Raw genomic sequence first — 26,770 nt, 5'->3', positions numbered from 1 at the left:
CAGGAGTAGGTACAACTATGCAGACTGCTGTTTGAGTGGTTATTTTTTCTAAAAAACACACTGTGTCCTGAACCCTTTTTTCTCCTCCTCTTTTGGCTACTATAAATTCCCATGGCAAGACCAAGCTCTGCAGCCTGAAAACAGCTGCCCTGAGCTGTTCTTTCACCTCTTGCCATCCCATGGACAAATCCCCCAAATGCTCGCCCCTTTCCAAACTTGATGACAAATGGCCATGTCCTGCTGGGATGCAGAGGGAAAAGCCTGGACCTTGGGCAGCACAGGGAGAGAAGGGTTTCTAGGCCAGAGGCAGGAAGCCAAAAAACATCAACAGCAAGCCCTGGTGCTTGACAGGCGTAGTAGGGAGCTGAGCTCATTGCTTGGACTCTTGCACCATCCACTGGGTTGCCCAAGGGCCTTGTGCACGTGACTAAAATCTGCAACCCAATTTTACCAGAATTTGTGACTAACAAAGTGATCTGCCTTTCCTAGGGAAAGTAGTCCCTGCAGCCCTTCCCAAGGGAAGGGCAGGCCTGCACCCTCTTGCCCTAGGAGGTGCCAATACCATGGCAAAAGAGCAAAAGAGTGCCACCCTAATACTCCTCATTTCAGCTGCCACTGCATTCTTACACCCTGCTTCCATCCCCAGGTCTCACAGTACTCCAGTCTCTCAGCCAACACATCAACGTCACCTCCATCCAAGAATCCTTCCTGACCCCTTTTGTCTTTCCTTCTTCAGATGCCGTCTCCAGCCCCAGCATGTGACCACAATTAGATCTCTTTGTAGAACAACAGCTCCTATTTATATTGGGATGGGGCTGAATAAGTAGTAGTCACCAGATCCTCCATTCTGACATAAAAGCAACACGCTTCACACAAAAAACAGGAGGAGGAAAGCATTAATGATCTCTGTCATCGCCCCAGGATCTCTATATACTGTTTACTCTGCCAGCAATTTGCAGTGCGATGTAGCCTTCAGATACTGGATTTACTAATGCAGCCCATGCTTAGCTCTTACTCCATGAGGCTCAGGGCCCATGTGGAATTTTGGGAGCAGTGCAGTGAAGCACATTATTTTCTCCCTCAAATCCAAAGGTGGGGCAAACTGCTGGATAACAGCACTGCAAGGCTCCTCTCACTCTCTGGCCAGGGGTGCTCCTGTTGCTTTCCCTCACCAAATCCTGAAGAAAGGAAGCAACTGGTCACTATACACTAAAACCTCAAAGAAAATTACACACACACACACACACACACACACACAGCCCTCACCACTGGATTAGGGCCACATGGCAAGACTTCTTCTCAAGGAACACATTTTTCTCAGCGAAAGGGGAAGATTTTATTAAGTTAAAAGTTGAAGGGCACAGCGGAGCAGCAGCAGCTGTCACCCTGGGGAGGTTGGCTCGGGCGGGTGCAGTAGCAGCCTCACAGCTCCTCTTCCCCAGAAAGGAGAAGCCCTGTGGCTCTGGGCTCCTGCCAATGCAGGTTCTTGCAGGAGCCAAAAGGGCAGCCACGGAGAGAGAGCTCGGTCATGTGGACTCTTGCCAAGGTGTCCTCTTTCAGCTGCCTCGGGCAAGCACACCCACGGCAGACAGCCCCAGCGGCTCCCCCTTATGGCTTGCGTGTCTTCTCCGCAGGTCCCGAGGGTGGCACGGGGAGGGGGAGCACGGTCCTTGCCCTACATCCCAGGGGAACCGTGGAGACATTTGGAAGAGAGGGAATATGTGCCAAAGGTGGCTGTGTGTGGCCAGGGGAAATGGAGCTAGGAAAGGGGGAAAAACCAGGTTCTCTTTTTCTGGTTAGAAAAATGCTGGTGATGTAGTAAAAGTTTTCCTCCTCCTCTTCCCCTCCTTTCCATGGAGAAAAAAAATTCCTCTATAAAATATAATTTTCACATATAAAATCCTGAGGAAGGTGCATGTAAGGAGCCAGTCCAAACAACGTGCTCAGGTATGCAGGCAAAAAGGGTTCATCAAAAAAGCTTTGGGAGGGGAGTGAGGAGGTTGGGGGTGTGTGGGATTCCTCACCGAGGTGGCAATGGATAGGGATTCCACGTCCCTCTCCCCACAGGTGAGGAATGGAGCAAATACAAAACAAGAACAGATAACGAATGTAGAGCAGACCTAGAGAGAGACAAAATCAGACATGGTTTAGAAAGAGTCCAGTGAGTGCAGAAATGCCATCCCTTCAGCTCCCTGGGGAGGTGGCTGTCTGGTGCCCTGCTGCACCCCCACTCATCTCAGCACCCATCAGCAAGCGCTGGTGGAGCAGGGTGAGTCCAATACAAGCAGGAAGCAGCACTCTGGACAACAGGATGCCCTCATTCCTGTCCCCCTGCTCCCCCCATCTGTGACAGAGATGCCTGCAGGTGAGTGTGGGAGAAGGGCTGGGTCTAGTCGGGCCTGCTTTGATGCAGAGCTAAAATTATCGTGCTGCGATAGGGAAACCACTTCAAAGGTGAAGGGAGCAGAAACACTGCCTACGCAGGGAATGTGTAACCACCCATGCTGTCACCCAAGCCACGGGGCGAAGGCCAGCATTTGCCTGGCTCCCACAAGCAGCCTGGCTGAGGAGTGATTGGTGCTGGCTGCATCAAGAGCACCATGAAAAGGGGGCTGGAGCCCTCGGGAGAACATCAGGGGCAGCAGGAGGGCCAGCAGTGCAGGCCAAGAGGACATGAGAAGAGAAGGATGGGTTTAAGCCTAAGGTTTCAAAACGGAGTGGAGCAGGAGAAACTGGCAGCTTCCATGTCCCTGCAGCAGCCTGTCTCAGCCACCTGCCCCCACAGCGTGCCCAGGCTCACCATTACTTGCTGTTGCACAGTGACTCCTTCTCTTGCAGAGCCGCCATGGCCAGGCGCAGGTGCTCCTTCAGCTGCTCGATCTCTCGCTCCGAGCGCACCTTAATGTGATTCAGCTCTGCATACACGTCTTGGTATTTCCCTGAGGCAAATCTCTTGTCCTGCCAGGGGAGGGAGAGGGGTCAGGCAGGTTGCAGGGCTGATTTTAGGGAGGGTGGCAGCAAGGTGAGCCCAGCAGAAGAGCCAGCAGGTGAGGAAGGGAGAGCTAGCTCCGGATTTGAAGCCCATCCCAATTTGGGCCAGGCAAAAACCATTCAGAAGAGGAGCATGGAGGTACCACTTTGCAAACACCAGGCCAGGGAAGAACGCAGAGACACTGGTCCCACAGCAGCAGGGATGTACAGCACCAGGTTGAGGAGGTAATGTGGGCTTTAACATGGCTTGTGGGCGTGTGGGGCAGCCACATGGGAAACATAGCCCCACCAGGAATGCAAACCACTGAGAGAGGTGGGTGCAGCTGCTTATATGGCCAAAAACTTATGTGAGTAAGTTATAAACTCCTGGAGCATCACTGAAGTCCAAAGCCTCTTTCAGGTTCCCCTCTGGCAGGAGCATTTGAAAATTCCTCTGAAGGAGCTGCTGCCAGTGGAGGGAGCAGCACACCCAGAAACAGTGCCCAAGGAAACCCATCCACTGAGAGAGGGGACAACTAGGGGAAGCAGAATGCCAGGCAGCCTTCATCCAGGTTTCTCAGTTGCAGAAAGCAGCCTCCTGTCTTGTCCATGCTCATGTGTGCATACATCTGGGAAAACCAGCAGCTCTGTGACTCTTCCCTTGTACACGGTCAGCCTATGCCAGTCCGTGCTGTTGGAGCTGCTCTGTGCTCTGCAGTCAGCAAGGACAAGCAGCACAGGCAACAGGAGAGTTTATCTCGAGCATCCCATCAAACCCAGCCCGAGCCTGCTGATATGCAGCCCTGCTGCTTCCCTGCCTTCCCTCTCCTGCTCTTTCCCAATTGCTCCCAGAAAACACTGACCTTTTGCATCATCTGCAGCTCCTCCCGGAGGCACTGCACCTCCTTCTTGACGTACTGGAGCTCATTCTCCTTCACCCGCAGCAGCACCTGGGCAGAGAGGGGGAGAGGAACCAGAGGTGACTCAAGAGCCACCGCCTCGGAAAGGCCAGCAGGCCCTGGCGCAAGCGCAGCGGTGGGGAAGGAAGGAAGGGCCAGAAGGGCTGGGGCAGGAAACGGCGCAAGCAGCCGGAGAGAGCAGCAGAGGGGAGCCTCATGATCTGCTTCCTGCACCGCTCCGTCCGTCACCCCCTCCCACTTGCTCCAAGCCAAAGCCATCAGGAGGAGAAGAGCCCCGGGACAGGCGGGGATGGAGGCAGGGGGCAGCCAGGGGGATCCCGTACCTCCAGCTCGCAGGAGCTGCGCTCGTTGTTGTGCGAGGTGCGGTCCCCAGAGCCCCGCGATGAAATAAAGCTTCGCAGCTTTCCGATCTCATCCGAGAGGCGCGTCTGCAGCTCCTGCAGGCAAAGCCAAAAGATGTCAGAGTAGCCGTGGCACAGAGCTCTCACTGTCCTGACCATTCCATCCCCATGGCAGCCCTTGTTCAGCCTGGAGACCATGTTGTAACCACAGGCACTGTCAGCATCTACATCCAGCAGAGTACACTCGCCATATTTAACACCACAGTTAAGATGGCCTCTAACTCTTAATCCTTTTATTTCTGATGATAAAATCTCAGAAGGGAAGAAATATGAACAAATAGGGGAGTTTTAACAGAGGGGCTGTGCTGTGTGAAGGAGGAACATTTCCGATGCTCCTCTCTGCTGGCAGGAAAGCCCTTCTCTTGCCTGATTTTTCTGGAGGAGGTCCTTCCCCTCCTGCTGACAGCGCTCCAATATCTGCTCCCGCTCTTCTGCCTTCTGGGTGAGCTCCCCAATTTCCAGGCACTTTTGGGAATACTGCTCAGAGAGCACCTGCAGTTCCCGCTTCAGCGACTCCACGTCCAACCTGCCAAAGAGGCACCAGCTCATTGCTGCCCCAAACCCCTTGCCAGCTCCTGGCCCCTGGCACTGCCTTCCCCCCTGCCATGGCCAGCCTCTGCCCACATCAGTCATTAGCACAAGACAATGTTCACTGTGAACCTGAGCTTCAGTTCCCACACTCCTGCACATGAGCGTGGTGCTTCTTGGAGCTCCAAGCCATGCAGAAGAAATGGAGGAGCTTTCCATAAAGAAAGTAGAGGGGAAATAACTATAGGTATGAGGGAGGTGCTATAGGGAAAAGAGCCAAGCAGGGGACAAACTTCCCTTCCCTACAGCTGCAGCAGCCCTGGGAGCCACTACTGGGCACCCACTAGCTCTGAGGAGGGAGCTGGGGAAGTGGCAGGAGGAAAAGCTCAGGACTAGAGCTGCAGATGGAGTGTGGTGACAGCGGCACAAGGCGGCATCATCGGCCAAGGGGAGTGAGAGAGATGCTTTCTTACTGGTGCTGCTTCTGGAGGGCTTCTGGGAGCGAGCTACATTGCTGGAAGCTCCGTGTCCTGCCCAGCTCCTTATTCATTTCCTCTCGGTGGGCTTTCTTCAGTGCCTCAATGGCTGCAGAGGGGGACAGTGAGAAATGGGGGATCAGGCTGTGCCACCCTCATGGAAAACACACCGGAGAACTGGCTAAGCTCTCTCCACTGCAGGTTCCCAGATCCGTCTCTGCAGATTCCTCCTCTTCCCTTCTTCCCTCAGGGTATTCCTCACCATCTCCACACTCCAAGATAATCATGCTGCCAAGAGGACTAACACAGGGCACTCTGGGAGCTCTCTACTACTTCTGCCTTGCCCATCTACAATAAAGTTCTGGTCTCCTCCCACCCATCCAGAGACATGACCCCACTTCCTTCAGGATCTTTACCACCCCATCTCCACCAGTGCCACAGGAGCGAGAAGCACCAAAGCTCGTGCTCCAAGGAGCGCCAGCCTCACACCAGTACAGTCAGCAGTATGGCTCCAGATGACTGGGATGTCTGGCTTCTGGCAAAAGGCATTTGGGGAGAGGCAGGAGGGACCCAGCTGAGCAGAGGCACAGCTTGGTGTCTGCTCCTACCTGCTGCTGTTGCTGCTGCCTCCTCTGCCAGGAGCCGCTCCTTCTCCTGCCGCAGCCGCTCCAGCTCCCGCTGGTGGTGCCTCTGCAGCTCCTCCATCACTTGCTGGTGGGATGACTCCATCTCAGCCAGGCTGCGCTCACAGGCCTCCTGGTGTGAGGAGGAAAGGAGGTGAGAGACCAGGAGAGAAGGAGGAAGGGCTTGGGCAAGGACAGGCACCTGGCTGCAAGTCCAGGGACCTTCTGAAAGAAGTGAGACTACTTCCCAGGAGGGTCTTTTCCTTCTGAAAGTGAGGTGGCACTTTAATCATGAACACGACCATTTTACAGGGACACACATCTTGCAACACCCCTTTGTGCTTTATAGAGGAAGAATGTTCCTCTAGCTCTTAAAATTAATGCAGCAAGACAGGAACATCCCTCTTGGTCCAGGAGCTGGACACCATGCCCGACACCACAGTCCCAACCCTACACCAGGCTGCACTGCCTGGCTGGAAGAGATCAACAGTGGGAACTGCATCTCAGTATCTGCCTTTTAAATGAAGCACATCCCCTGGAATCAATGAAAACCGAGCCTCCTCTCCTGAAAAGTGACACCCTGCACTACCCTGTGACATGACGGAGGCTGCCAAAGAGCCTTTCCCACAGCCTAGTGGTTAGGGATCCTCCTCACACAGCTCTCCCTCCTTTCTGATGGCTCTGAGACCAAGGGGATGGTCCTTTCTATGCTGAGTGCTGTGATTAACTCAGGTTAAAGCAAAGCAAAGGGGTTCCCACCTTGGCACTATGCCTTCACTCCCCCTCTAGATGCTGGCAATGTCTCCCTGAGCCTCTCAGGAAGGGTTTGTTCACCAACAAACTGTGCCATGATGATTAATAGCCTGGGCCTCAAGGACATCAGCAGAGAGCTAAGACGTCATCACATCCCCCAACAGCTCCTTGCCATCCCATTACTTCCCCACTGAGGACTAAGGCTCATACAAAAGACACTGGAACATGTGTGAATGCAAACCCTTCCTGGCTACTCCTCTCTACTGTGATGAGGGAAGCTAGGAAGCTTCACAGAACAACAGAGGAAAAGGTGAGGAATAATTTGGTGATCTATGCAGGGACCAGCTGCAACCCTTGGCAGACAGAGAGAGAGAATCCTTTGGGGAAACGCCAAGTCTGGCCTCAGATGTGAAATGCTGGCTTTTTGAGCCAAGTTATTAGGAAGATAAGGAAGTTCCTCCCCACTGCTTTTGCTCTTTTTTTTGACCATAAAGAGGCCTGTAAGCTGTAAATATTAAATCATGATAACACAGAGACTGGTAAGGGCTGTTTGGGCTGGGTGCTACAAGGCTTCTGGGTTTCTTTATCTCTGCTAGGTACAGCCAACCCTGTGGAACAGACTTCACCAGCCCCAGTTTCCTGCCCTGCCAATCCCCTCTGCCCCAGTATCTTCCAACACATAAGACCCATCCTGAAAATCCCACTCTATGGTCAAACAGCAGCCTCCACACAGGAAATCCCTGTGGGATGTGACCCTGCTTGCTTTGGATCAGTCCATGAGAGGGGAAAATAAATAAACAAAGAGAAGTGAGAGGATGAAGCATGAGCAAATTCTGCTTTGCTGGCTCTCCCACGTGCTGTCCCAGCAAACGAATGGGCTATGCTGTCAAAGTGACCTTCAGGGCTCGGGCTGTCCCCAGGGACTGACTGACTGCTTTTAACGAGACACGTGGGAGCCCCAGTTAGCAAGAACCACATGTGGTGAGCACCAACCACCAGAGGCTCAGCAGGAAGCTGCTGACCCACTCCTGAGCTGGGGGATGGCTCACCCCCATGGCCCAGGACAGCATTGTGCTCACATGCAAAGAGGGACACAGATCCTGCACCTCTCCCCAAATTATCCTTCTCTCCCTTTATAACCCTGGCCCCTTTAAGGCCGGGCAACATCCACCAGCCTTTATGTAATTAACATTGATTACAAATGGGCCCAGTTAGGGTCACCATGGCAACCCAATGATTAGCGATACCTGCTCGGCAGTAAGCTGTGTGCCAGAATTTCCCAGTTTGGTACTGGGAGTGACCCCCCAAGCCCCGGGTCTGGCACTCTGCTCACCTGTGAGATGTACCCTCGGGGCACATGGCTGTCCCCCTGGGATTTTGCTGCCTCCTGAAGGCTCTCGTTTCTGGCCCGGCAGGACTCCAGCTGTGCCCGCAGTGACTGGATCTGTGCCAGGGAGGACAGAGAAAGATGTTCAGCCAAGGGTGGAAAAGTGCCATGGCCTGACCAATGTGCCACATCCAAACCCTGGGCTTAGGGATGGGGAGGACAACACATGGTCAGTAGAGGCCTCTGCTTCCCCAGCAGCCTGCCAAGAGACCACGCTGGCAAAGTCAGCCCCAGCCTGGTTAGTGCCCGTAAGGAAGGGAGGGGACATCCCAGTTTTCAAAGGTGGATCCATGCTGGAGGAAACCACCACAGCATGGCTCCTTTCAAAGGCTGGCAGGTGAAGAGCTTGAAGGCTTGGGAATAGCCAGAGAAGAAAGGCTGTGAATGTACTCCCAGGAAGCATAGATTCCACACAAGTAGTGCCACCAAATAAATTATCCTGGACTAAAACATGCTCTGGGTGTCTTGAGAGCTGGCCTCTAGCCTTGCATTACCAGGTTCCAAAAGCTTCCATGCACTCGAGGAGCCAGAAAGAACAAACATCTCCCTGCACCTCTGCAGGAGGCTCTTCTGCAGAGCCTCCTGTAGCCAAGTACCACATTAGGGGCCACCAGAATCCCAGAGATTTCAGAGAGGAGGGATGCTCTTACCTCCTTTTTCAGCGCCTCATTGGTGTCTCCCTGGCCCCCCTTGCTCTGGTTCAGCAGTGTTGTCAAGGGCACCCGCCGCAAGTCCTTCAAGGGCAGGTGCTCCAGCTCCAGCCACTTCTTCTCTATCTCCTCACTCAGACGAATCCGTTGTTCCTCCGAAAGCGGAGGGGTAGGGAGGTCCTGCTCCCCAGCCCTGCGGGCAGGGTCTCCTGCGGGGCCATCGCTGTTGGGGACCCTGCCGTCGGGGCTCTCAAACCACCTCCTCCTCTCCTCCGAACGGATGGCCAGATCCCGCTCCAGCTCCTCATACCTGGGAGCTCGCTCCGAGATCTTCAAGCTCCCTTTCGTCCTCTGCAGGGACCCCTGACTTCCAGGCTCTTGTGGCAAGGGAGACAGCTCCACATAGTCAAAGGCATGGCGCTGCCCATCCGCCTTCCAGTGACTGCCCTTGGAGTTCCCCTCGGAGCCCGAGCCCGGCCGTTGCTGCTCCTCCGTCCGGAGCGAGCCTTTCTGGGGAACGCAGTTCCGGAAGTTCTCCTTGTCACAGTCAGGGAGCCTGGAAGCAGAGCAGGAACTGGTGAAGGAGAGGCACCGTGTGGGAAAGGATGCCAGCAGAGGCACTGCCAACTGCTCAAGGCTCAGACCCTCACTCAGCCCATCCTTACAAAACCCCACCCTGAGTGCAGAGCTGGGCCTGTAGCATCCCATCCCCCAGGGAAATGGATTTCTCCACCGGGCAGCAAGGATCCACTCTGGTTCCAGCTAGGCTGGTGAAGAAACCAGTCTAAACTTAAGTGGTGAGGCAAAAAGCAGGTACTAGAAAGGGAGCCATCAGGTTCTCAACCCCTGTCACTGGCTGATGTAACCAAACCACTTCCAGAAGAAGCAGAGCGACAGCAAGGGAGAAGAGGACAAGCAGCGCTGGGCAGCTCTTACTTGGTGACATCTGGAGCACTGACTGGGCGCACATTCTTCCTCAGGGCCTCGATCCAGTTGCGCCGGATGCCAGAGGTCATTGCTGACAGGGTGAAGACGGCATCCTTTGTCTGCAACAGGGAGGTGACAGAGGCCCTCTCATCACCCAGTGGATGTGCAGCAGCTCCCTCCTGCTCCCTGAGACCCACAGCCACTCGCATACAGCAGTGCTGGGCTGTTAGAAAGGCCACCCTCTGTCTCAGGCTCTTGGGGACAGGTGGAGGGATGAGAGAGGAGAGGTGGGAAGGGTGTTTGAGGGGGATCCTTCATGAGACCATCCCCAAGCAAAGGCAAAAGAAACCTTGCTGGCACACTGGGCTGTAGTTACATTTCTCTTCACAGAGAAAAGCAAGGCACAATTCTTCCCAAGAATATTTCTAGGTTTCACATTCTCTGAACCTCAGAGAAAAAAAAAAAAACAATTCTTATCTCATTTACTACTCCTGTGTTGTTCACAAGTAGAATACAAAGTAGAAAATTGTTTACCTGAAAGGAATTGATAATTAGATTCTGGCGTGAGTGTTTTGATTCGCTGACCAATTGAATCCAAGTGTGTGTGTCGGGACTGTTGGCTGACAGTCATGAGATTCAGTGCAGTGGAGTGCAATTAAGTGCTTGGCAGATTCAGTTTAGATGTAATGTAATATAGCGTAATATAGTATAGAATAATATAGTATAATAAAGTAATTAATTAACCTTCTGATGAGATGGACTCCTCCTCATCATTCTTCCTCTTTCGTCAGGGGCAAAAATATCTACTATACTGGGCCAAACATGCACTGGTGCAATCCAGTTGCAGACCAAGCAGTCCAACACTCCTGCAAGTAGGATCAGCTACAGCAGCTTGGTCTTAGCCTGTATTCAGCAGGGGTTTTATATCTCTAAGGAGATCTCCACAGTCTCTGTGGTCACTGTTTTACCTTCCTCACAGATAAAAAAGTTCTTTAGATTTTGAGGTGGAATCTCCTGTGTTCAAGCTGGTGTCCATTGCCTTTTGTCCTGTCACTGGGGACCACTAAGAAAAGTCTGGCTCCTTCTCTTTTGCCCAACCCACATCGGGTATTTTTAGATAGAGAGATACACACAAGATCCTTTCTCCAGGCTGAAGACTCCCAGCTCTTCCAGAGGCTTTGTACAATAGATGCTCAGGTGCCAGGAGTCAGCTGCCAGCACGGGTGTACAGCAGCAGGGCACAGGGAAACCCAGACCATGAAGTGCCCATCCCTGCACACCCACAGAAATATCATTTCTCATGCTGCCTTAGCAGCCACCTCCTGCTACTACAACAAATAGCCAAGGACAGAACTGTACTGGGGCTGGATCCAGGATACAGGTTGTCACTCAGAGCATGGTCAGCCAGGTTACATCGAGATCTGCAGTGCTCACCACCCCCCTGCAGCTGTGGAAAAGTTGCCTTGGCCAACATGTCACTCAGACACTCCTGGCATTTAGCTTGGCTCCTGGACTGCCTCCAGTACAGCCTTCAGCCAGCCCTGCAAAGCCTCCTCCTCCTCCTTCCTTCCTTTGCAGGCAGGCAGCCCTGATGCCCCAGAGCACTGTCACTCATGAGCCAAAAAAACAACCTTGGGCCACCAAGCTGGCACAGGCTCTGTACGAATTGCCTCTCAGCATCTCGGCACCGGCAGGGAGCACACATCCCCCCATGCCCCTGGGTGCTGTGGCTCCGTGCACGGTGCCGGGCACTCACGTGGATCTGGAAGCCGTAGTTGCGCTGCACTGCAAACTCCGTCACATCCGTGCAGGAACGGAGGTCGATTTCTCCATCAAGGTCATCAGCCTGCAAGCATAGCCACCCGCTGGGACATCAGTGCACAGGCAGCTTTGAAAAAGGCCACCTCTGCCTTCACCCCACAGTTCCCTGGAAGGCACACTCAGCTCTTTGGGAACAGGCTGTTCCCCAGCACAGCACGGCCTCTTCTAACCCAAGGGCTGCCAGCAGCATGGATAGGGAGCATCCCACGTACCCAGCCACAGGACCAGCCCTTCTCCCCACCTCCCACCACTGACAGCCCCCCCCGACTTTGCCACCCTGCCTTCGTCCTCTTCATCACCCCTTGGCAAAGGGCAGCTTGGCACCTCAGCCATCCCTCAGGCGGACATGGTGTCGTTGCTTGTCCCTGGTCATGCCAGAGCTGTGCTCCTCTGCCCCCTGGCCAGGAAGGAAGAAAGGGCTGGTGAAGGCTGGCCACGCTTACCTCCTCTGCGTTCGAGTCCCGGTAATACCTCAGGCTCGAGTCGGTCAGCACAAACCAGTGTTTCTTCCACTGCAGGCGTGTCGGGCAGGGGGAGGGAAGGGAAAAGACAGGAGGGAAATGGATAGGCAGTTACCAGGGAAAGTGTAGGAACAAGGAGGGACGCTCTGCACTATGACCTCTTGGCCTTCTCTTCCCCCTCCTCCCTCCCAGATCCCCCTCGTGACCCTCAGCTGGGAGAGAGGTGCTCGATGAACCTCTGTGTCCACACACCGAGCAAGGCACCTCCCAAAAGTTTCCCACTGCCTTTCCCAGCAGGAGAGATCTCAGTAAACAAGGAGGAAGGAAATCAGCTGGCTCACCAGGGCTCTCCAGCAACAGGGGATAGGGGAAGAGGAAGACTCTCATCTGAGGCTTACCTCTCCGGGCTCGTCCAGGATTGACATCCATCCCTTCTTGAAATTGAGAAGATCCGGCTGGAAAAAAAATAGAGAATTATTGTCTTGGAGTGACCCACAAAAGGGTTTTCCATGCCAGGGGTGGAAGGTGAGTACCCTGTGGCAGAACAAAAATGGGAATAGCCTTTTAGGAAACTCTTGGGGCTATGCAACCCTATGGCAAAAGAAAACTGGGCATAGCTCTCAGCAGCAGTCAGTCCTATAAGAGGAAGCAGGAGATAAGGGAAGAGGTTTAAAAAAAGTAAAGGAAAATATGCAGCAAAGAGGTTTCCACAAGGTGCCTCAGAGGTATTTATTTATAGAGGGGGAGGCAAGGACAAAGAGAGTGGGCAGAAGGGAGTGCTCCACCACCACCAATGGGGCTTGCCTCAGAGATGGAGACAAAGCCACAAAGAACCAGACACGCCTTGTCCCAGCCCTGGCTGTCCATGCCCCAGAGCTACGTCCCTCTGGTAACTTCACCACCAATCATTTATTAAAAACATAGTAGCTCAGCTCTCACCAAAAACCTACAGGAGGCAATTCAACAGCTGTGAAAACATGTTGACTTTAAACGATGTGCCCCAGGGTAGAGATGAAGTCAGTGCCTGATCCTCTCTCCTCTCCCTCCAATGTTCAACCCTTTCTGAGATTCTGAGTTTTTCTCTTACCCAGCTCTGCCTGCTCCCTCCCACTACAGAGTCTGCCCTCTGCCCAGCCACAGCTACAGGAGATAAGGATGAAGAGAATTTCACCCAGATTACCCTGTGCCACAAAGAAGTTTCTGTGCACTCTCTGCCTCCTCCTAAGCTCATGTCGCTGCTGCAGCATCCCAACCAGTTTATCTTCTTCCCAAGGTGGAGCACCAGAGAGCTGACTCAGGGGAACCTCTCTCCCTAGCTTTGCCCTCAGCCAAACAGGCTTGAGCTGGTCCCTCCTCCCACCCCTGCCAGCTCCCAGGAAGTTGCACCATCAAAGAATTCAGTCCAACGCCTCTTCTCCCATGGAAGTCAGTTTGCCAACCTGCCCCTTCTCAGACAGCCGAAGCAGGCAGGGACAGTGTTGGAGAAGTGACGGTACCAGAGCTGGACTTCCCAGAGGTCCAGCACCAGACCTGCCAGTCCTGTGGAAGCCACCAGCAGTCCCCACATGTCACAACCACCAGCTGAGATGGAGCTGGAGAGAAGGAGGTGGCTCAGCAGCCGATGGCCGCTCCACATGCCCTGAACAAGCCCAGTGGCCAGCCACAGCTGCCCCACAAGCCCAGCTCCCTGGCTGTCCAGTCAGGCCAAGCCTGTCCCTGCTTTCATCTCCCTGAGCTGCTGCTCGTGGGTTACACCCAAGGTTATGGGGCGGCAGGAGCAGAGTATGTGCCGGCCCACCCTGGCGCTCTGGCTATTGGCTCAAGCAGGAGCAAGGAGTCCTGCCAAGGGGAGGTCACCGCCTGCTTCAGCTTCAGGCCTGGCCAGAAGCATCCGGCAGTCCTGGGCTCCCTAGGAAGGGAGGGAAACCAGAGCAAAAAGACATGGGGGGGCTCCCAAACCTCACCTCCTGCTGAGGTGACAGGCACTGCTGGCACCTAGGAGACAAGGCGGATTAATGCACCCCCATGAACCCAGATTTTTGGTGGCTCCACTGCTGCCCTGAGAACGCACCCCAAAATTTAATTCTTTCTCTGCGGCAGCAGCTCCACCCTTTTTCCCGTTATTCCCTCCAGTCCGGTGACTTAAGCTTCAGCTCTGAATTCAGAGTGGTGAGAGGGAAGGAAAGGAGACAAAACATCAAAGTACAACCACCCCCCTCCTGGGACACACGTGCACTCAACAGAAGAGAGAGAGAGATGGGCAGGCTCCATGGAGGCAGAAAAACAATATAGGGAGACAGTGGGGCTGTTGTACAGATCAGCTGGGTCTCATCTTATTGAGGATTTACAATCCCAAAGCATTAGGTGCCAAAATAATTAATATTAACAGGATGCATGCTGCTGGAAAAACTGCCACAAAGTGCTGCCAAAACTCCTGCCCTCAATGCAGTGCTGGGGCCAGAAAATTCCCCTGGAGGGCTTTTCCCAAGCAGGCAAACTGCACAGGGTTTCTGCTTTCCCTGCCAGCCTTAGACACGAAGCTGCAGCTCTATAGAATTGTCTTGGAACTATTCTTGTCATAGCGGGGTCAGTACCATAAGTAGAGGCCTCAGTCGATACACAAAGTGCTTAAAGCCACTTTTCTTCCCTTCCCCACAAGCAAATCCAGTTTCCTCCCTCAGCATAAAAAGCTCAGAGAAGAGTGTGGGGCTCAAATAGAACCCCTCATCCAGAGGAAATGGCCCAGCAGTGGGAGGAGGAAACATCCAGGAAAGCCGAGCTGCTGGGAGAGATCCGGGTGCCAGAGATGCAATGATGTGGCAGGATGCACCCCCAGCAAAATGCACGGCCCTGCAGCTCGGGGCCGTGGATGGCTTGGGAGGTGGTGGCAGTGATTTTGCCCAGTTGCATCCATACCCATCAGAGTTTTACTTTCAGCCCCACAGCTGGCCAGGTAAAGGCACTGGAGGGGGTCTCAGGTAGCTGGGGACGTAAGTGATTTCTGGAAAGACTGGCTTGTAACAGCAGGTTAAGGAGCGGCAGCTGCCTGCTCTGGTTGAAGAAGGGCTACAGGGAAGGTGATAACAGTCTGTAAGTATCCAAAGAATGTAAACACCAAAGAAGGAAAAGGGACAGGGTGGGAGCAAAGGAATTGCTCCCGGGTGGTACTGAGGCGCCAGGATGGAGAAGTGGAGGAGAAGAGGCTGCGGGAGGCTGAGAAAGCTCAGTGTCCAAGCAGGATAGTCAGGTGTGTCCTTTCATCACCAGCCTTTGTCATCACCTTGCCTCCTGCTTCTCCCAAAATATCCTCAGGTTCTGAGGCACTGCTTCCTCCCACCTCCGGGAGATGGTGCAAGGGGCTCTCAAGCCTCCCGGAAAACACAATGTCTCCTCTCCTCTAAAAAGGGAACCCACTTCATAAGGCGTGGGCCCCAGGCCAAAACACAAAGCAAAACCGCTCCAGCTCAGCTGGGTGAAAGCAAAATCACTCCCAGCCTGGAGCACACATGCAGCTCCCGAATCTACACGTGCAGCGAGAAGAGCCAGCGGACGACGGGCTCTCCCTTTCCCACCGCCCCCGTGCGAAGCGCCGGCGGGCACAGCCCAGCCTGTCACCTCCATTACCCCGCTGGCGGCCGGCAGCCGCCTGTGCCAAGCAGAGCTCGCCCCAGGGGTGGGATGCTCCCTGCCCCAAACCGCATCTGCTTCCCACGGGGAGCCGGAGCTCCCCACGCCCGGGGGGACACCAATATCGCATCCGACTGCGGTCAAAGGTGCGGTGGGCTGGCCTGGCCTCAGCCCGGTCCACGCTCACGTTTATCGCGGTGGGGTGGTGCCCACCGGGGCCGAAGCGGCCACGGGGAGCTGGGGGGACCCCGGCGGGGATGGCGAAGGGAACCAAGGAAGAACCGCCATCCGCGAGTCAGGGGGCCAGAGTGCCCCAGGCATTGCGGCTCCAGAGACCCCCGGAGGCGGCGGCTGACAGCCGGCGTCCCCCGCCCCCTCCCAGCCCCGGGCTGTCCCCGGGCTCCGAAGGAGGAGTCCCCGCGACCCCGGCCCGCCAAGCCCGAACCCCGAGTCCCGACTCACCGTCATGGCGGGGGCGCCGCGGCCGGCGGGGCCGGGGCCGGGGTCGCGGCGGGGCCGGGCGCTGGCAGCCAGGGCGGCGGGGCGGCTTCAGCGCCCGGGCGGCTCCCACGGCCCCACCATGCCCGCTCCGCCGCCCGCCCCGCGATCCCGCCCGCCGCTTTCCTTCTCTCTTTTCTTTCTTTTTTTTTTTTTTTTTTTCCAAAAGAAAAGGAAAAGGAAAGGAGGGGGAAAAAAGAAAACCACCCCAAAAAACTTTTCTTTCCTCCCCCCAGAACTTCCTGGGAGGACCCGGGCAGGCCAATGGCAGCCGCCGCCGCCGCCCCGACCGCCCGCAGCCAATGGAGCCGCCGGGGCGGGCGAGGCCGCCGGTCCGCACGGAAAGGGGCGGTGGCCCCGGGCGCTGGGGACGGGACGGGGGCGATGCTGGGGCTGAGCCGTGTCCCTTTCCCGCCGCGATGGCCCGGGAAAGGTGAAGCCCTGGGAGGGACGGGTTCAGCCGCTGCTGCCCCGGGACGGGACTGCCAGGAGCCCAACCCTTATCCAGGCAGGATTTGCTCTCAGGCTGGGATTTTTCGAAGGCAGGGATTTTCAGCAGTGCACACAATGGAGTCCTCGCCTTGGATCCTGGGGCTGCTCGGTTTTATCCAACCAACTGAACATCTCTGGGCTCGTGGCAGGGGTGGTAAGAGGTCATGGGGAAACTCCTAGTGCCCCTGGAAAGCCATGCCAGCTGGCCTCGGGAAAGGAAATTGCTAGAGAGGGTCTCAAAGGAAAAGGGGAGAGGGGCTGTGCATCACAAAATGCCAAGCTCTACTTTGCAATCACACCAAGGTGATGCTTCTTGCTGCAAGGCAAAGGGAAGGTGCCAGAGCTCAGTGCTGAAGAAACCTGGCACAGGTGGGGCAATCTGGCCCGGTTGTACAGGGTGAGTTCAGGGCTTTGGGCTCCTCTCTGGCCTGCTGCAGGGAAGTGAGGGAGAGGATGTCACCCGTTTCGAGTTTCAGAGGCCTTTGACAGCCTCTTTCCTGGCTGCAGTTTGTCCTTGTCTAAAGAACAAAGGCAGGTCCTAGCAGAGGATGGATGACCTGGCTGAGATGAGTGATGTGCACACAGGGGGACAGAGGCAGGAACTTGTGTGCAGCTGCCAGCTACATGGGCTCCTGGAATACTTTCTGCAGCCCCCCGTAGCTGCTGCAATGCCACTTTGCAGGAATGCCAACACAATACACTATCTTCTTTCACACCACTAAAGCCCACTTCATCCCTGTAAAACCCTTGGTGCCATCACAGCACTGGCCAACAATAAAGCAAAGGAAAGCAGCTGTACTGAGATTTTAGTCCCAGGTCTACTGTATGCCCTTCTCTGGCTTTACAAAAAGGCTCTGTGCTTCAGTTTCCCCACCTGAGAAATGGGTGAAGGACAAAGAGAAGGGGAGTGCTTGTGAGCACAGCATTCGGGACATCATGGGAGGGCAGCACCACGCTGGACCTGCTCAGGTCAAGTGCTGGAGACCTAGTCCTGCCCTCTGTGACCCCCAGAGAAGGGCAGCTGTCCTTTCTCACAATTCCCAGGGCCTGGCCCCTACCTTGTTGTGCTTCTTACTGGCATTCAAATGTGGCTGCGGGCTTCCTGAGGAGCCAGTGCTGCTTTGTGGTGGGAAGGTGCTTCCACCCAGCTGGGGCTGCAGGGGAGAAAGCAGGAGCTGAAGACATTGGGGTTTAGTCCTCACCTCAGTTTCCCAGGTCCAAGCATCCGTCTCCTGGCGTGAGGCAGGGAAGAAAGCATCTTCCCTCCTCCCTGTGCCAGGTGGGCAGTACAGTTTCCCTGGAGAAGCAGAGGATCCGAGGGAATCAGGGTGCACAGAATTGCAACCCAGTGGACCCACCCAGCCTGTGCCTGCCAGTTTCAGGTCTTGCAGGGTCCCCGATCACCTCTGGCTCCTGCCCTACTCACATGGTAAATGAGAAGACTCTTGCTCTCCCAGTCAGTTTCCAATGGCTTCTCAGGGTTGTGTGCATCTCGTGTGGGCTCGGGACCCTTCCAGTCCTCCTCCAGATGCTGTGCTGGACTCTCAGGCCTTTTCCAGCTGTCATCCGGCCGTAGTCCCCCATGCAGACATCTAGCAGGGCTTTTCCAGTCCCTTTCCAGCTGGCGCATCACATCTGCGTGGCACACGGGCATCTCTTGGCGCTTCCAGTCCTTCTCCCACACCTGTGCTTGGTGGGCATCGCCCCGGCCCCTCCAGTCCTGCTCCAGGGGTCGTGTTGGGCTTGTGGGGCGCAGGGGCTTGCCTCGGCCTTTCCAGTCACTGCTGGTGCCCTTTGAGGGCTGCGAGGAGGTCAGCTTTTCCCGGAGGCTCTGCCAGCTGCATTCCGATGGCTTCCTGGGCCCTGCGAGGTGCAGCGGCTCCCCAGGCTTCACTCGTTGCCTCTCTGCGCCCCGCACCAAGCTGGGAGGGGAGATCTCCTTTTGGCTTTTCCTTGTGCTCTCTGTGCGTCTCCCAGGACTGAGGGCCCGTGGTGGTGGCCCTGCTCGGCTCAGCCTGACGTTATCTGAGCTCTTCCCAGCACCTGCGGGGTGCAGAGAATCTCCCCGGCCCTTCTTCTCCAGTGCTTGCCGTATACCCCCTGCTTGCCAGGTGGCTCGGCCCCTCTCTGAGCCTGGGGGGCGGGCAGGCTCCCCTCGGCTTCTCCAGCTTTTCTCAGTGTGACAGGGAGGGTTCCCGGGCTCCCCTGCTCTCCTCTCCAACCTGTGGGCTGGGCTTGCGGAGCGTGGGCTGCGGCTGCCTCTCTCCAGCAGCCAGCCAGGGCTGGCAGGGCGTGGGGAGTCCCCCCGGGGCCTGCTGGCCTTCTCGGGGTGCCGAGCTGGGCTGGGGGAACGCCGGGGCTCCTTGGGGTCTCTGCTGCGCTGCTCGAGCTGCCAAGAGAGTCGCTGACCCTGGGTCACAGGGGAGAGAGAGCAGGGATCCTCTTAAAAAAGTGCCAGTGAGCAGAACAAGATGGGATTAGGGCTGGCAGGTGATTTGGTTAAATGGTTCCCCAGAGAGCACTTGCATTCCTGTGCATGAAGCCAGTCCATACTGTAGAGAAGCCTCTTGCACCCAAAGGGTGGAAGGGCTGCTACATTTTAAGTGCCAAGGGTCCCAATCCATGACAGAGGGAGAGCTGGGATTAAAGGGAAGAGGGAGAAGGGGAATGAAAGAGAGAAGCACGTGGCAAAAGTAGAGGAAAATGTGACAGGAAAAAGTAACTCAGCTTGCAGAGTTGGGATGAGGTCCTGCTGTGCAGCCAAGCCTCACCTCCCTGGGCAGGTTGGGGCTGGACCGCCTCCGAGTTAGGTGGCCTTTGCTGGGTGGCACCGGTGTCTTGCCATCGAGCCGATCCACACGGCCCTCCTCCAGAGCCTGGAAGGCCTCCAGTGTCTCTGATTTCCTGTGGGCACACACAGTTGATCCAGCTGCCACCCTGCTCTGCTTGGAAGCAGAGTCCCTGCAAACCCTGCTCCACTTTAGCCTGACCCCACAGACCTCCACCTGCCCCAGACACTGTGTGTGCTGTAGCCTCTCTCTGTCCCCACCAACCACCTCAGCTTTCATATCCTGCTGCCTCATCCATGTCTTCTTCACACTATTCCTCAGGCTTCCCTCCATCTTTACATCCCACCCACTTGCCCAGGATACTTTTCCATTCCCTCTTTATGTCCGCTCCTGCCCTGTGCTACCAGTCCTGGAGCTGCTCTTGCTCCTCCAGCTAAAGCCTAAACAGCTGCTGGGTACTTCTTGGCATCACCTATCATTTCCTGAGTGGCTCCTACAGTGAATGTGGAAACCCTGGGGAGTTTTGATGCTGGGATTGGGGAACACCTCTTTCCTGGCCCTTTAACTGTGGGGAGCCCTGCTTTGCAGCATGTCCTGCAGCTTCCAGGTGGCTGTGAGGATGAGGAAGGTGGGCTGCTCCTTTCTAGCAGTGCAGCTTAGCTCCACCTTTCCAACAGCCTCAGCTGACCGTGTACCGCAATGGAGGAGGCTCTGAGCCTAGATCCAACCCTTGCTTTGAGGGAAACTTAAGCACAGCTGAAAGCTGAGCTCTGCCATCTAGCCCTACCTTCCTCCCGAAGCACGGCAATTCAGAGGGGGGCCCCCAACAGCATGGAAGGGCAATCCCCTGCCTCTGACCACCGCGGAGTCCCATTACTTCTCACCTGCGTTCGCATCCAAATATCCTCTCCACCTCCACTCGGCCGGGGCTGAGTGTCCGGGAGCCGTAGAGGTCAGCAGCGTCCCGCTGGCCGAGGCGCTTGGGCTTGGGCAGGTCTGCCAGCGCCGTGTACTGCTGCCGCTCCAGCCCGTGCCGCGCCTCTGCAGCCCCGCCGCCGGGCTGCCTGTGGGACTCCCGGCCCCGTGGGCCAGAGAGGTGCCCGCTGGCACCCAGCAGGTCGCTGCGGGCCGGCGGGGAGCCAGCCGTGGCACGTGGCACAGTGGATGCCCAGGGTGGGTCAGTTTTTCGGTGCTTTGGCCAGCTCTCCTCAGGCTTCTGGCTGGCAGGACGGCGCTCTGGGACGGGGAGAAGGCCGTTACTGGGGGAGGCACGAGCGACGCGGGATGCCACCACGTCCACGGCAAAGCAGGTCTTCGGAGGAGAGCTAGAAATGGTCCAGGAGGGCAGAGATAAAACCCAGACTCCCTCGAGGCGGGGTGGGAGCACTGGAACACAGCACTTCGAGCCCAGGCCATGCCAAACCATGCAGATAGAGAGCACCCGAGACGCCCACAGTTCACAGTCAGCACGCACCAAGGACTCTCACATAGTGCCCATGGATGTGTTGAACACTTCCTGGGACCAGAATTAGATAAAGAGATGCTAAATCTAAAGAGAGATCTGCCTGGAACCTCAGAGACCCCTGGGTGGAAAGCAAACCAGAACCAGGATCTCACAGAGGAGCAAACCAAGAGTACCTGCTTTTGATGGACAGATTTCTTTCCTAAAGCCCTGGGCTTCAGTTCTCACCCAGGATCCAGAGGGAACAGGCTGAGCCCACCTGGGTCTGTCTGCCTGTGGGGCTCGTGACCGCACCTCCTCCTTATGGCCCAAGTAGCTCATCATGTCCCGTTTGCCCGATCCCAAAGTGTTGTCCCACAGCCGGGTCATTTCCCCTTCCTGGGAGACAAGATAGGGCAGATCTCTGCAATGGGGACTAGTAGCTTCTGTGGGCTGCAAGGAGGTAAGAGTATATATGAAAACTTACAGCCTGTTCAGCTCAAAGCTGCTGGTAAAAAGGAACCAGAAGAGGAGCTTTGTGAATATAAGATGATGCCAGACCAACGACGGCAAGAAACAACATAGAAAAGTCCACATGGGAGTATCCAAGAGCAAATCTCATGAGCTCTTTAGGGGGAGAGCCTCCTTTGTGGGGACTAAGAGTCTCAGTTGATCCCCCCTTGTATCTCAGCACCTTAGAATCATAGAATATCTCAAGTTTTACGGGACCCATAAGGATCATCAAATCCACCTCCCTGCACATGATGAGCTCTTTCTTCCATCTGCCCAAGGCAGGAGAGCCAGAGGGGCAAATTCAACATGTCTGTGTGCCCAGGAACCTGCTGAATGGGCCCAGCAAAAGTGGCATTGAAGGGCCAAGGGAGCTGGGGAGACCAAAATAACCCAAACCACAAGAGATCCCCATCTCACCCTGGCAAGCGTGGAGTTGGCTTCAGCACAGGCGCTGGGGTCGGTGCCAGTTTCTCTGTGCTCACCCTCAGCTCCGGGGCTGAGTGGGGGATATCGCCTGCTCTCGTGCCAGCTGTGGGGCAGGGAGAGAGGACAGCTGGTGGTCAGCACAGCCCGCAGAGCTCAGGGGCGAGTGACAGCACTGGCAGCCCAAGCCACACTGACTCACTCTCTACTGGATGGGCAGAGGCTGGCAGAGCCCATCCTGAGACCACCAGCCTTGCTCTGGAGGGAATGAGGATGAAGGAGACTCTTTCAGGGGCTCCCTGACCTCTCCAGGGACAGCCCAGAGGAATGGTTAGAGGGCATGGCATGGGGGTTTCTCAGTCCTTTTTCCCAGGCACCAGTGTGCAGAGCACCAGGGAAAAGGCAGCTGATTTCCCCCTGCTTGGCTTCCCGCTCCCCCTCCTCCGTTCTGCCCAGCAAAGGGGCTGGTTGGAGCAGCAGGGCTCCCGGCTGGTACTCACCGCTCCGCGCCCTCGGCCGGGCCCACACACACGTATACCTCGCACTGCGGGGCTAAAATGTGCAGGGAGTCCCAGGGCTCTCCTGGGGCTGTGTCGCTGCAGGCATCGTGTCCTGTGACCTCTGTGGCATGATCCTGCGAGGGAAAAGGGGTGCAATGGTGCTGTCAGCGTGCCAAGGATCAGGATGAAGGCTGCCCCTTGGAAATGCTTGCTCCTTCTACATCCTCCGAGAGCAGCCCGGCCTCCAGGGCTCTTGATATCTCTCCCAGCTCACCGTTGAGATTTTTCTCCTACATCAAGAGGCCAGGGAGGCCCAGCATGCTCCTATTTGATGCTGAATGCTGTGGACATCCCAGAGACTGCATGTGTGGATGAGGGTTCAGGGAAACTGCCCCCCCCCCATGCTGACACGGATGCTGCTGGTAGCCGCTCTCCCTCACCAGCGGGATAGCTCAGGGAGAGGCAGTGGAGCCAAGAGGAAGGAAGATTTTTGCAGAAAAGGCTGTAGTCCCAGCCTCTGCCTCTCTCTGTCAGGGCTTGCAGGCGTCTCAGCATCCTCCCTGGCCCCCGTTACCTGCGGGGCTTATGAGCAGCAGTGGGGGAGGCTCCAGGGAGCCGGCTGTCTGCGCCGCTTCCCTCCAGCGTCTCGCCTGCACCAGGATTCACTCAGAGCTGACAGCTCTGAGCAGATCGAGGGTGAAGGGCTGAGGTAACCTTAGAGGGCCCAAGGCCAGGAGGAGAGGGGGAGAGGGTGAGAAAGAGAGAGGGAGGCTCATTACTATTTCATCATCCCTGGCCAGTCGCTCCTGGAGGACGTCAAACAACACGAAACCCTCTGTGAACATGAAACCAGCTGTTGCCCAGTCAGAGACAGCCAAGTAGTTTGTGTGTCCAGTCCTGTCCCAAAGGATTGTGTTGGATCAAGGTGTCTGGAGCCCAAAACCCCATGAGATTTACCCCTCTCCTGCCTTCTCCTCTGGGAACATCTTGCTGAAGCTGCCTCAGGGACAGAAGTAAGCCCTGGCCCCAAGCCAGCAGCTGAGGCCATAGGGAATCGACCAGGACCATATTTAAGGTGAGGCAAAGCTGTAAATGCCAGCAAGCGTCAAGCAGAGATTAATACAGGGCGGGTCCCTGCTCTGCCAGTCTCCAATTCCCTCCTTGTAGCTTTGCATCTGTGACACCCCTGCTTTCCCTTCCAGAGAAAGACTATCAAGCCCCTTGTATCCAGTGTCCAGCACTTCCCTGCTCACCTTGGTTCCTAGCTTTGATCTGACACAGTTAAATTAAGCATTCCTATGCCTGGAAAGGAATGCCCATAGAGGTTTTCCTCACCGAGAAATCTAGAAATCCTGGCTGAGCCTTTGTCTTAGGGATTTCTATCTCCAAAAAGGCAGGTGGAGTCCCAGTATAGAAAAAAAGAGGCCCTTAAGGAAGTATCCATAGCCTGCAGGTGGGATGGAGGAGCTCACCTGGACAGCATGCTGGTGAGCCCCTGCGGCTCGGAAACAGTGCTGGCACAGGCTCTTTGCAAAGATGTTGGCTTCAAAGTTCATGCAAGGCACATCATCCACTGAACCAGACATTGTGCATAGCAGGGACGAAGATCTTTGGCTGATGGGCTACTGGCAGGGGCCAGCCAGGAGAAAAAGGAGGAAGGAACAGCAGCAGAAGAAGCTGTGGAAGCAGGAATGTTATTTCCAGGCTGAAGTTTGCTGCTCCCAGCTGTCAATACTGGAATCAAAGGGAAGTCAGGTACAAGGTGATGCATGTAAATACAGGTAATAAAAGAATGTGCTCTAGCAGAGACCTCTTTTAGACGGGGTACTGCAGCCTGAAACAACAGCTGACACCTCTCAGTTTGGGAGTCCTTGTGAACAGAGGGAATGATGCACATGTCCTGCTGTTTTGTTTGATGGAAATGTTTTTTCTCTCTTAAAAGGCACAAAACCTAAACCTTTCTTCTTAATTATGTTGGTCATAAAGGGATGGCTCTAAGCAGCTTAGGAAATCTGGAAACCCACTGAGTTTCTTGTTAATCCTGCTATAATGTTGAGACCTGTGGACAGTGGACCGCAAAACTGTGAAGGGAACAAGCATTGCTAGCACAACAGCTGGGATCCACATTTCTGTTCTGTTTTCTTGCAAGCATCCTGCCCACCATCACCTCCTCTGTCCTGCAGGGTTTGAGAGTGAGTCCTCAGATTTGATAATGTGACCTCAGCTGGGAGGGTTCTGCCTAATTTGCCTGGAGGAGGCACCAACGGAAGGAGAGGAAATCAGCCCAGCATCTTATATGTGAACATGCCACTGGTGCCCTAAGCATGGACATTTGAGTCAGAGCAGCCGATCAAGGCTATGGGTGCTCCCCAAAACAACCAAGGCCAAACGTCAATGCCAAAACAAAGCTATAATTTTTGTTTGCCAGTGCACTCATTTTCAGTACAGCAAGTTGCACTAGGGCCAGCCTTGCAGCATCCTTCCTCACACTGGGGCATGTTTGCTTGACTTGTTCAAAACAAAAAGGCTTGACAGGAGCCTAATCACTCCCTTGCCAGGGATGCAGCACAAAACACGCCAACATCTCTGCCCACCACTGCCCATGGGCTGCCACCCGTGGCTGGAGCCCCTGGTACCCCAGCGCCTGATGGGCAAATCATTACTCCCCACATCCCTTGGGGCCGACTGTCAGGATAATCAGGATAATGCTGCGATCCCCAGGGCCTCTGGCACGCATGCAGCCGGCCGTACTCCGTGCTCCCAGTACCTCCCAGTATCCCCAGTACCTCAGCTTCCCCTCGGCTCCCAACGCCTCGCCGCCCGCCGCGCTCCCCCCTCAATGAAGCCGGCCGTGGGAACCGCGGGGCGCGAGGCCCCGCCCCCTGTCCTCTGATTGGCTGATGCAGGACAGCGATTTGAATACCGCCTCCTGAGTGGCCGGCGGCGCGCGCGGCCATGGCGCCCCCGGCGCGGGCTCCCACGTGTCGCGGGCAGCGGGCGGGCGGGCGATCGAGCGGCCGGGCCCGGGCCCGGGGCCGGGCGGCGGCACCGGCACCGTGCTTTGGATCAGCCCCCAGCCCTTCCCCTCGGCTGTACTTTCCCAGGGACCGCCTCAGCGCCTGCTGAGGGGCTACCCAGTGCTCCTCCCAGGCAGTACCCCAAGAATTAGTTATCCCGAAGCCGAAACAGATGCCAAAGCAGCGGACTTATCCGCGAGCACTGAGAGAGCGAAACGCCACCGTGTCCCAGCACAGCTCCAGCAGGGGGTCATGCCTACCCACAGCACTCAGAGAGATTTGTCTAACGTGGGCTTTACCTACCAAGAATAAGCCCTGCCTGACCCTCGCTATTTCTAGCAGAACACCCTTAACACCTGTCCTCCACTGCTCCTTCTACAATTCAAACTCCTTCTCTTCCCGATGCTGGTAATAGTTACAAAAAATTAAATTTAACTTTTTGTTCATTCATTGGGGCAGTCTGCAATCCCCTCCTCAAACCTATCTACCTCACACAACCCATTATTCAGCTCCCTTTTAGTCCCCTAAAGTTCTCATCACTCCCAGTAACTTTTTTCCTCGATTTCATTTCTGGAACACAATGCTGCAAGCAGCAGTGTGACTGTACTGAGTACAGCCTTGAGCTTGATACATGACAAAAGCAATAACTACAGTGCACTGATTATCACACAGTTCATGCACACACTGAAGCCATTCCTCCTTTTTGCTGCGCTCCAATTTCCCCCAACTGTCTGATCTTTTTGGCTCCCAGTCTGCTTTTGATCCTCTGTAATCCCAATTATATTTCTGTATGTGCACGTGTGCGTAACTGCAGTCTAGCCAGTGAAAGCCATCATGCATGGCAGCCCCAGTGTGGCAGCCCATGTCAAAGCCCTGCACCTCTGTGCCAGCCTGGGGCATGTGCACAGCACTGTGCAGGTGCCCAAAGTGATCTCGCTGCAGAGCCACGTGTGAAAAGCCTGTGGAAAAGGGGCTTCACGGGACCTGCTGGTCTCTGCTTTTCCTTTATGGAGCAGCAACTGCACTAGCATGTTGATTTTTGCAAGTACTTCACATTCTGCAAGTACCTTACATTTGGAAGCAGCCTCCTCCTGAGCAGCTAAGGGGAAAAAAAAAAAACAAAAACCCAAATGCTCAAATCTGTCTTGAAAACAAGTGGAAGCAGCAAAGAAGAATTTTGAGCCAGAGTCTGGTATGAACTGCGACGTGTCTGGCAAACACTTCACTCACTAACTTGTGTACAAAAACTCAGATTTTCATTTCAATATATCCAGGGGTAGCCTGACTGTATTCCCTGTGCATAACAAAACCAGCAGACTAGGGCTGAGTCAGTAATTCACATTACAGAATAAAGCTTTAATCAATCAAATGGAGAAATCAATAGTGTAGTGAACAATCCTGACGGTTAATGCTGTACAGGATTTAACAGTTCTGCTCTGTTTTTCCATACACTTTTTTTTTTTAATTTGAAAACTCATTTTCTAGCAGGAACTGTAGGATTTCAGAGCATGAAAGGGGCTGTTGGAGACTTCAGCCGACATTTAAGAAAGGCT

The 26,770-nt window shown here is 55.2% G+C and overlaps 1 protein-coding gene across 3 annotated transcripts; it reads right to left on the bottom strand.

Annotated features, from left to right (window-relative positions):
* Window positions 1-1,311: 1,311 nt before the first annotated feature.
* TRIOBP (TRIO and F-actin binding protein) lies at window positions 1,312-23,892 on the bottom strand. Of its 3 annotated transcripts, XM_071422827.1 has the most exons (21): window positions 23,673-23,892; window positions 22,201-22,334; window positions 21,695-21,806; window positions 20,962-21,217; window positions 20,208-20,559; window positions 19,306-19,438; window positions 17,961-18,944; window positions 17,593-17,688; window positions 12,316-12,372; window positions 11,900-11,968; window positions 11,392-11,481; window positions 9,645-9,754; window positions 8,709-9,264; window positions 8,005-8,115; window positions 5,904-6,051; window positions 5,293-5,404; window positions 4,658-4,817; window positions 4,214-4,327; window positions 3,834-3,920; window positions 2,801-2,958; window positions 1,312-2,120 (listed from the first exon to the last, which is right to left on the bottom strand). In XM_071422827.1, exons 1-20 carry the CDS (start codon window positions 23,784-23,786, stop codon window positions 2,803-2,805), a joined length of 3,951 nt encoding a protein of 1,316 aa, XP_071278928.1. In that variant the 5' UTR covers window positions 23,787-23,892; the 3' UTR covers window positions 1,312-2,120; window positions 2,801-2,802. The 3 variants fall into 3 exon arrangements, with proteins under 3 accessions (XP_071278928.1, XP_071278929.1, XP_071278930.1); XM_071422828.1 differs by lacking the exon at window positions 17,593-17,688 and having other exon boundaries at window positions 23,673-23,889; XM_071422829.1 differs by lacking the exons at window positions 17,593-17,688; window positions 17,961-18,944; window positions 19,306-19,438; ... (3 more) ...; window positions 22,201-22,334; window positions 23,673-23,892 and adding an exon at window positions 16,007-16,319.
* Window positions 23,893-26,770: the final 2,878 nt, after the last annotated feature.

The sequence above is a fragment of the Agelaius tricolor genome, unplaced genomic scaffold (assembly GCF_023055355.1).
Source record: "Agelaius tricolor isolate 1412-34295 unplaced genomic scaffold, bAgeTri1.0.p SCAF_3, whole genome shotgun sequence".
In the NCBI taxonomy this organism is placed as follows: Eukaryota; Metazoa; Chordata; class Aves; order Passeriformes; family Icteridae; genus Agelaius; species Agelaius tricolor.
The sequence above is the reverse complement of the archived record's forward strand: the minus strand, read 5'-3'. Positions and strand labels throughout refer to the sequence as shown.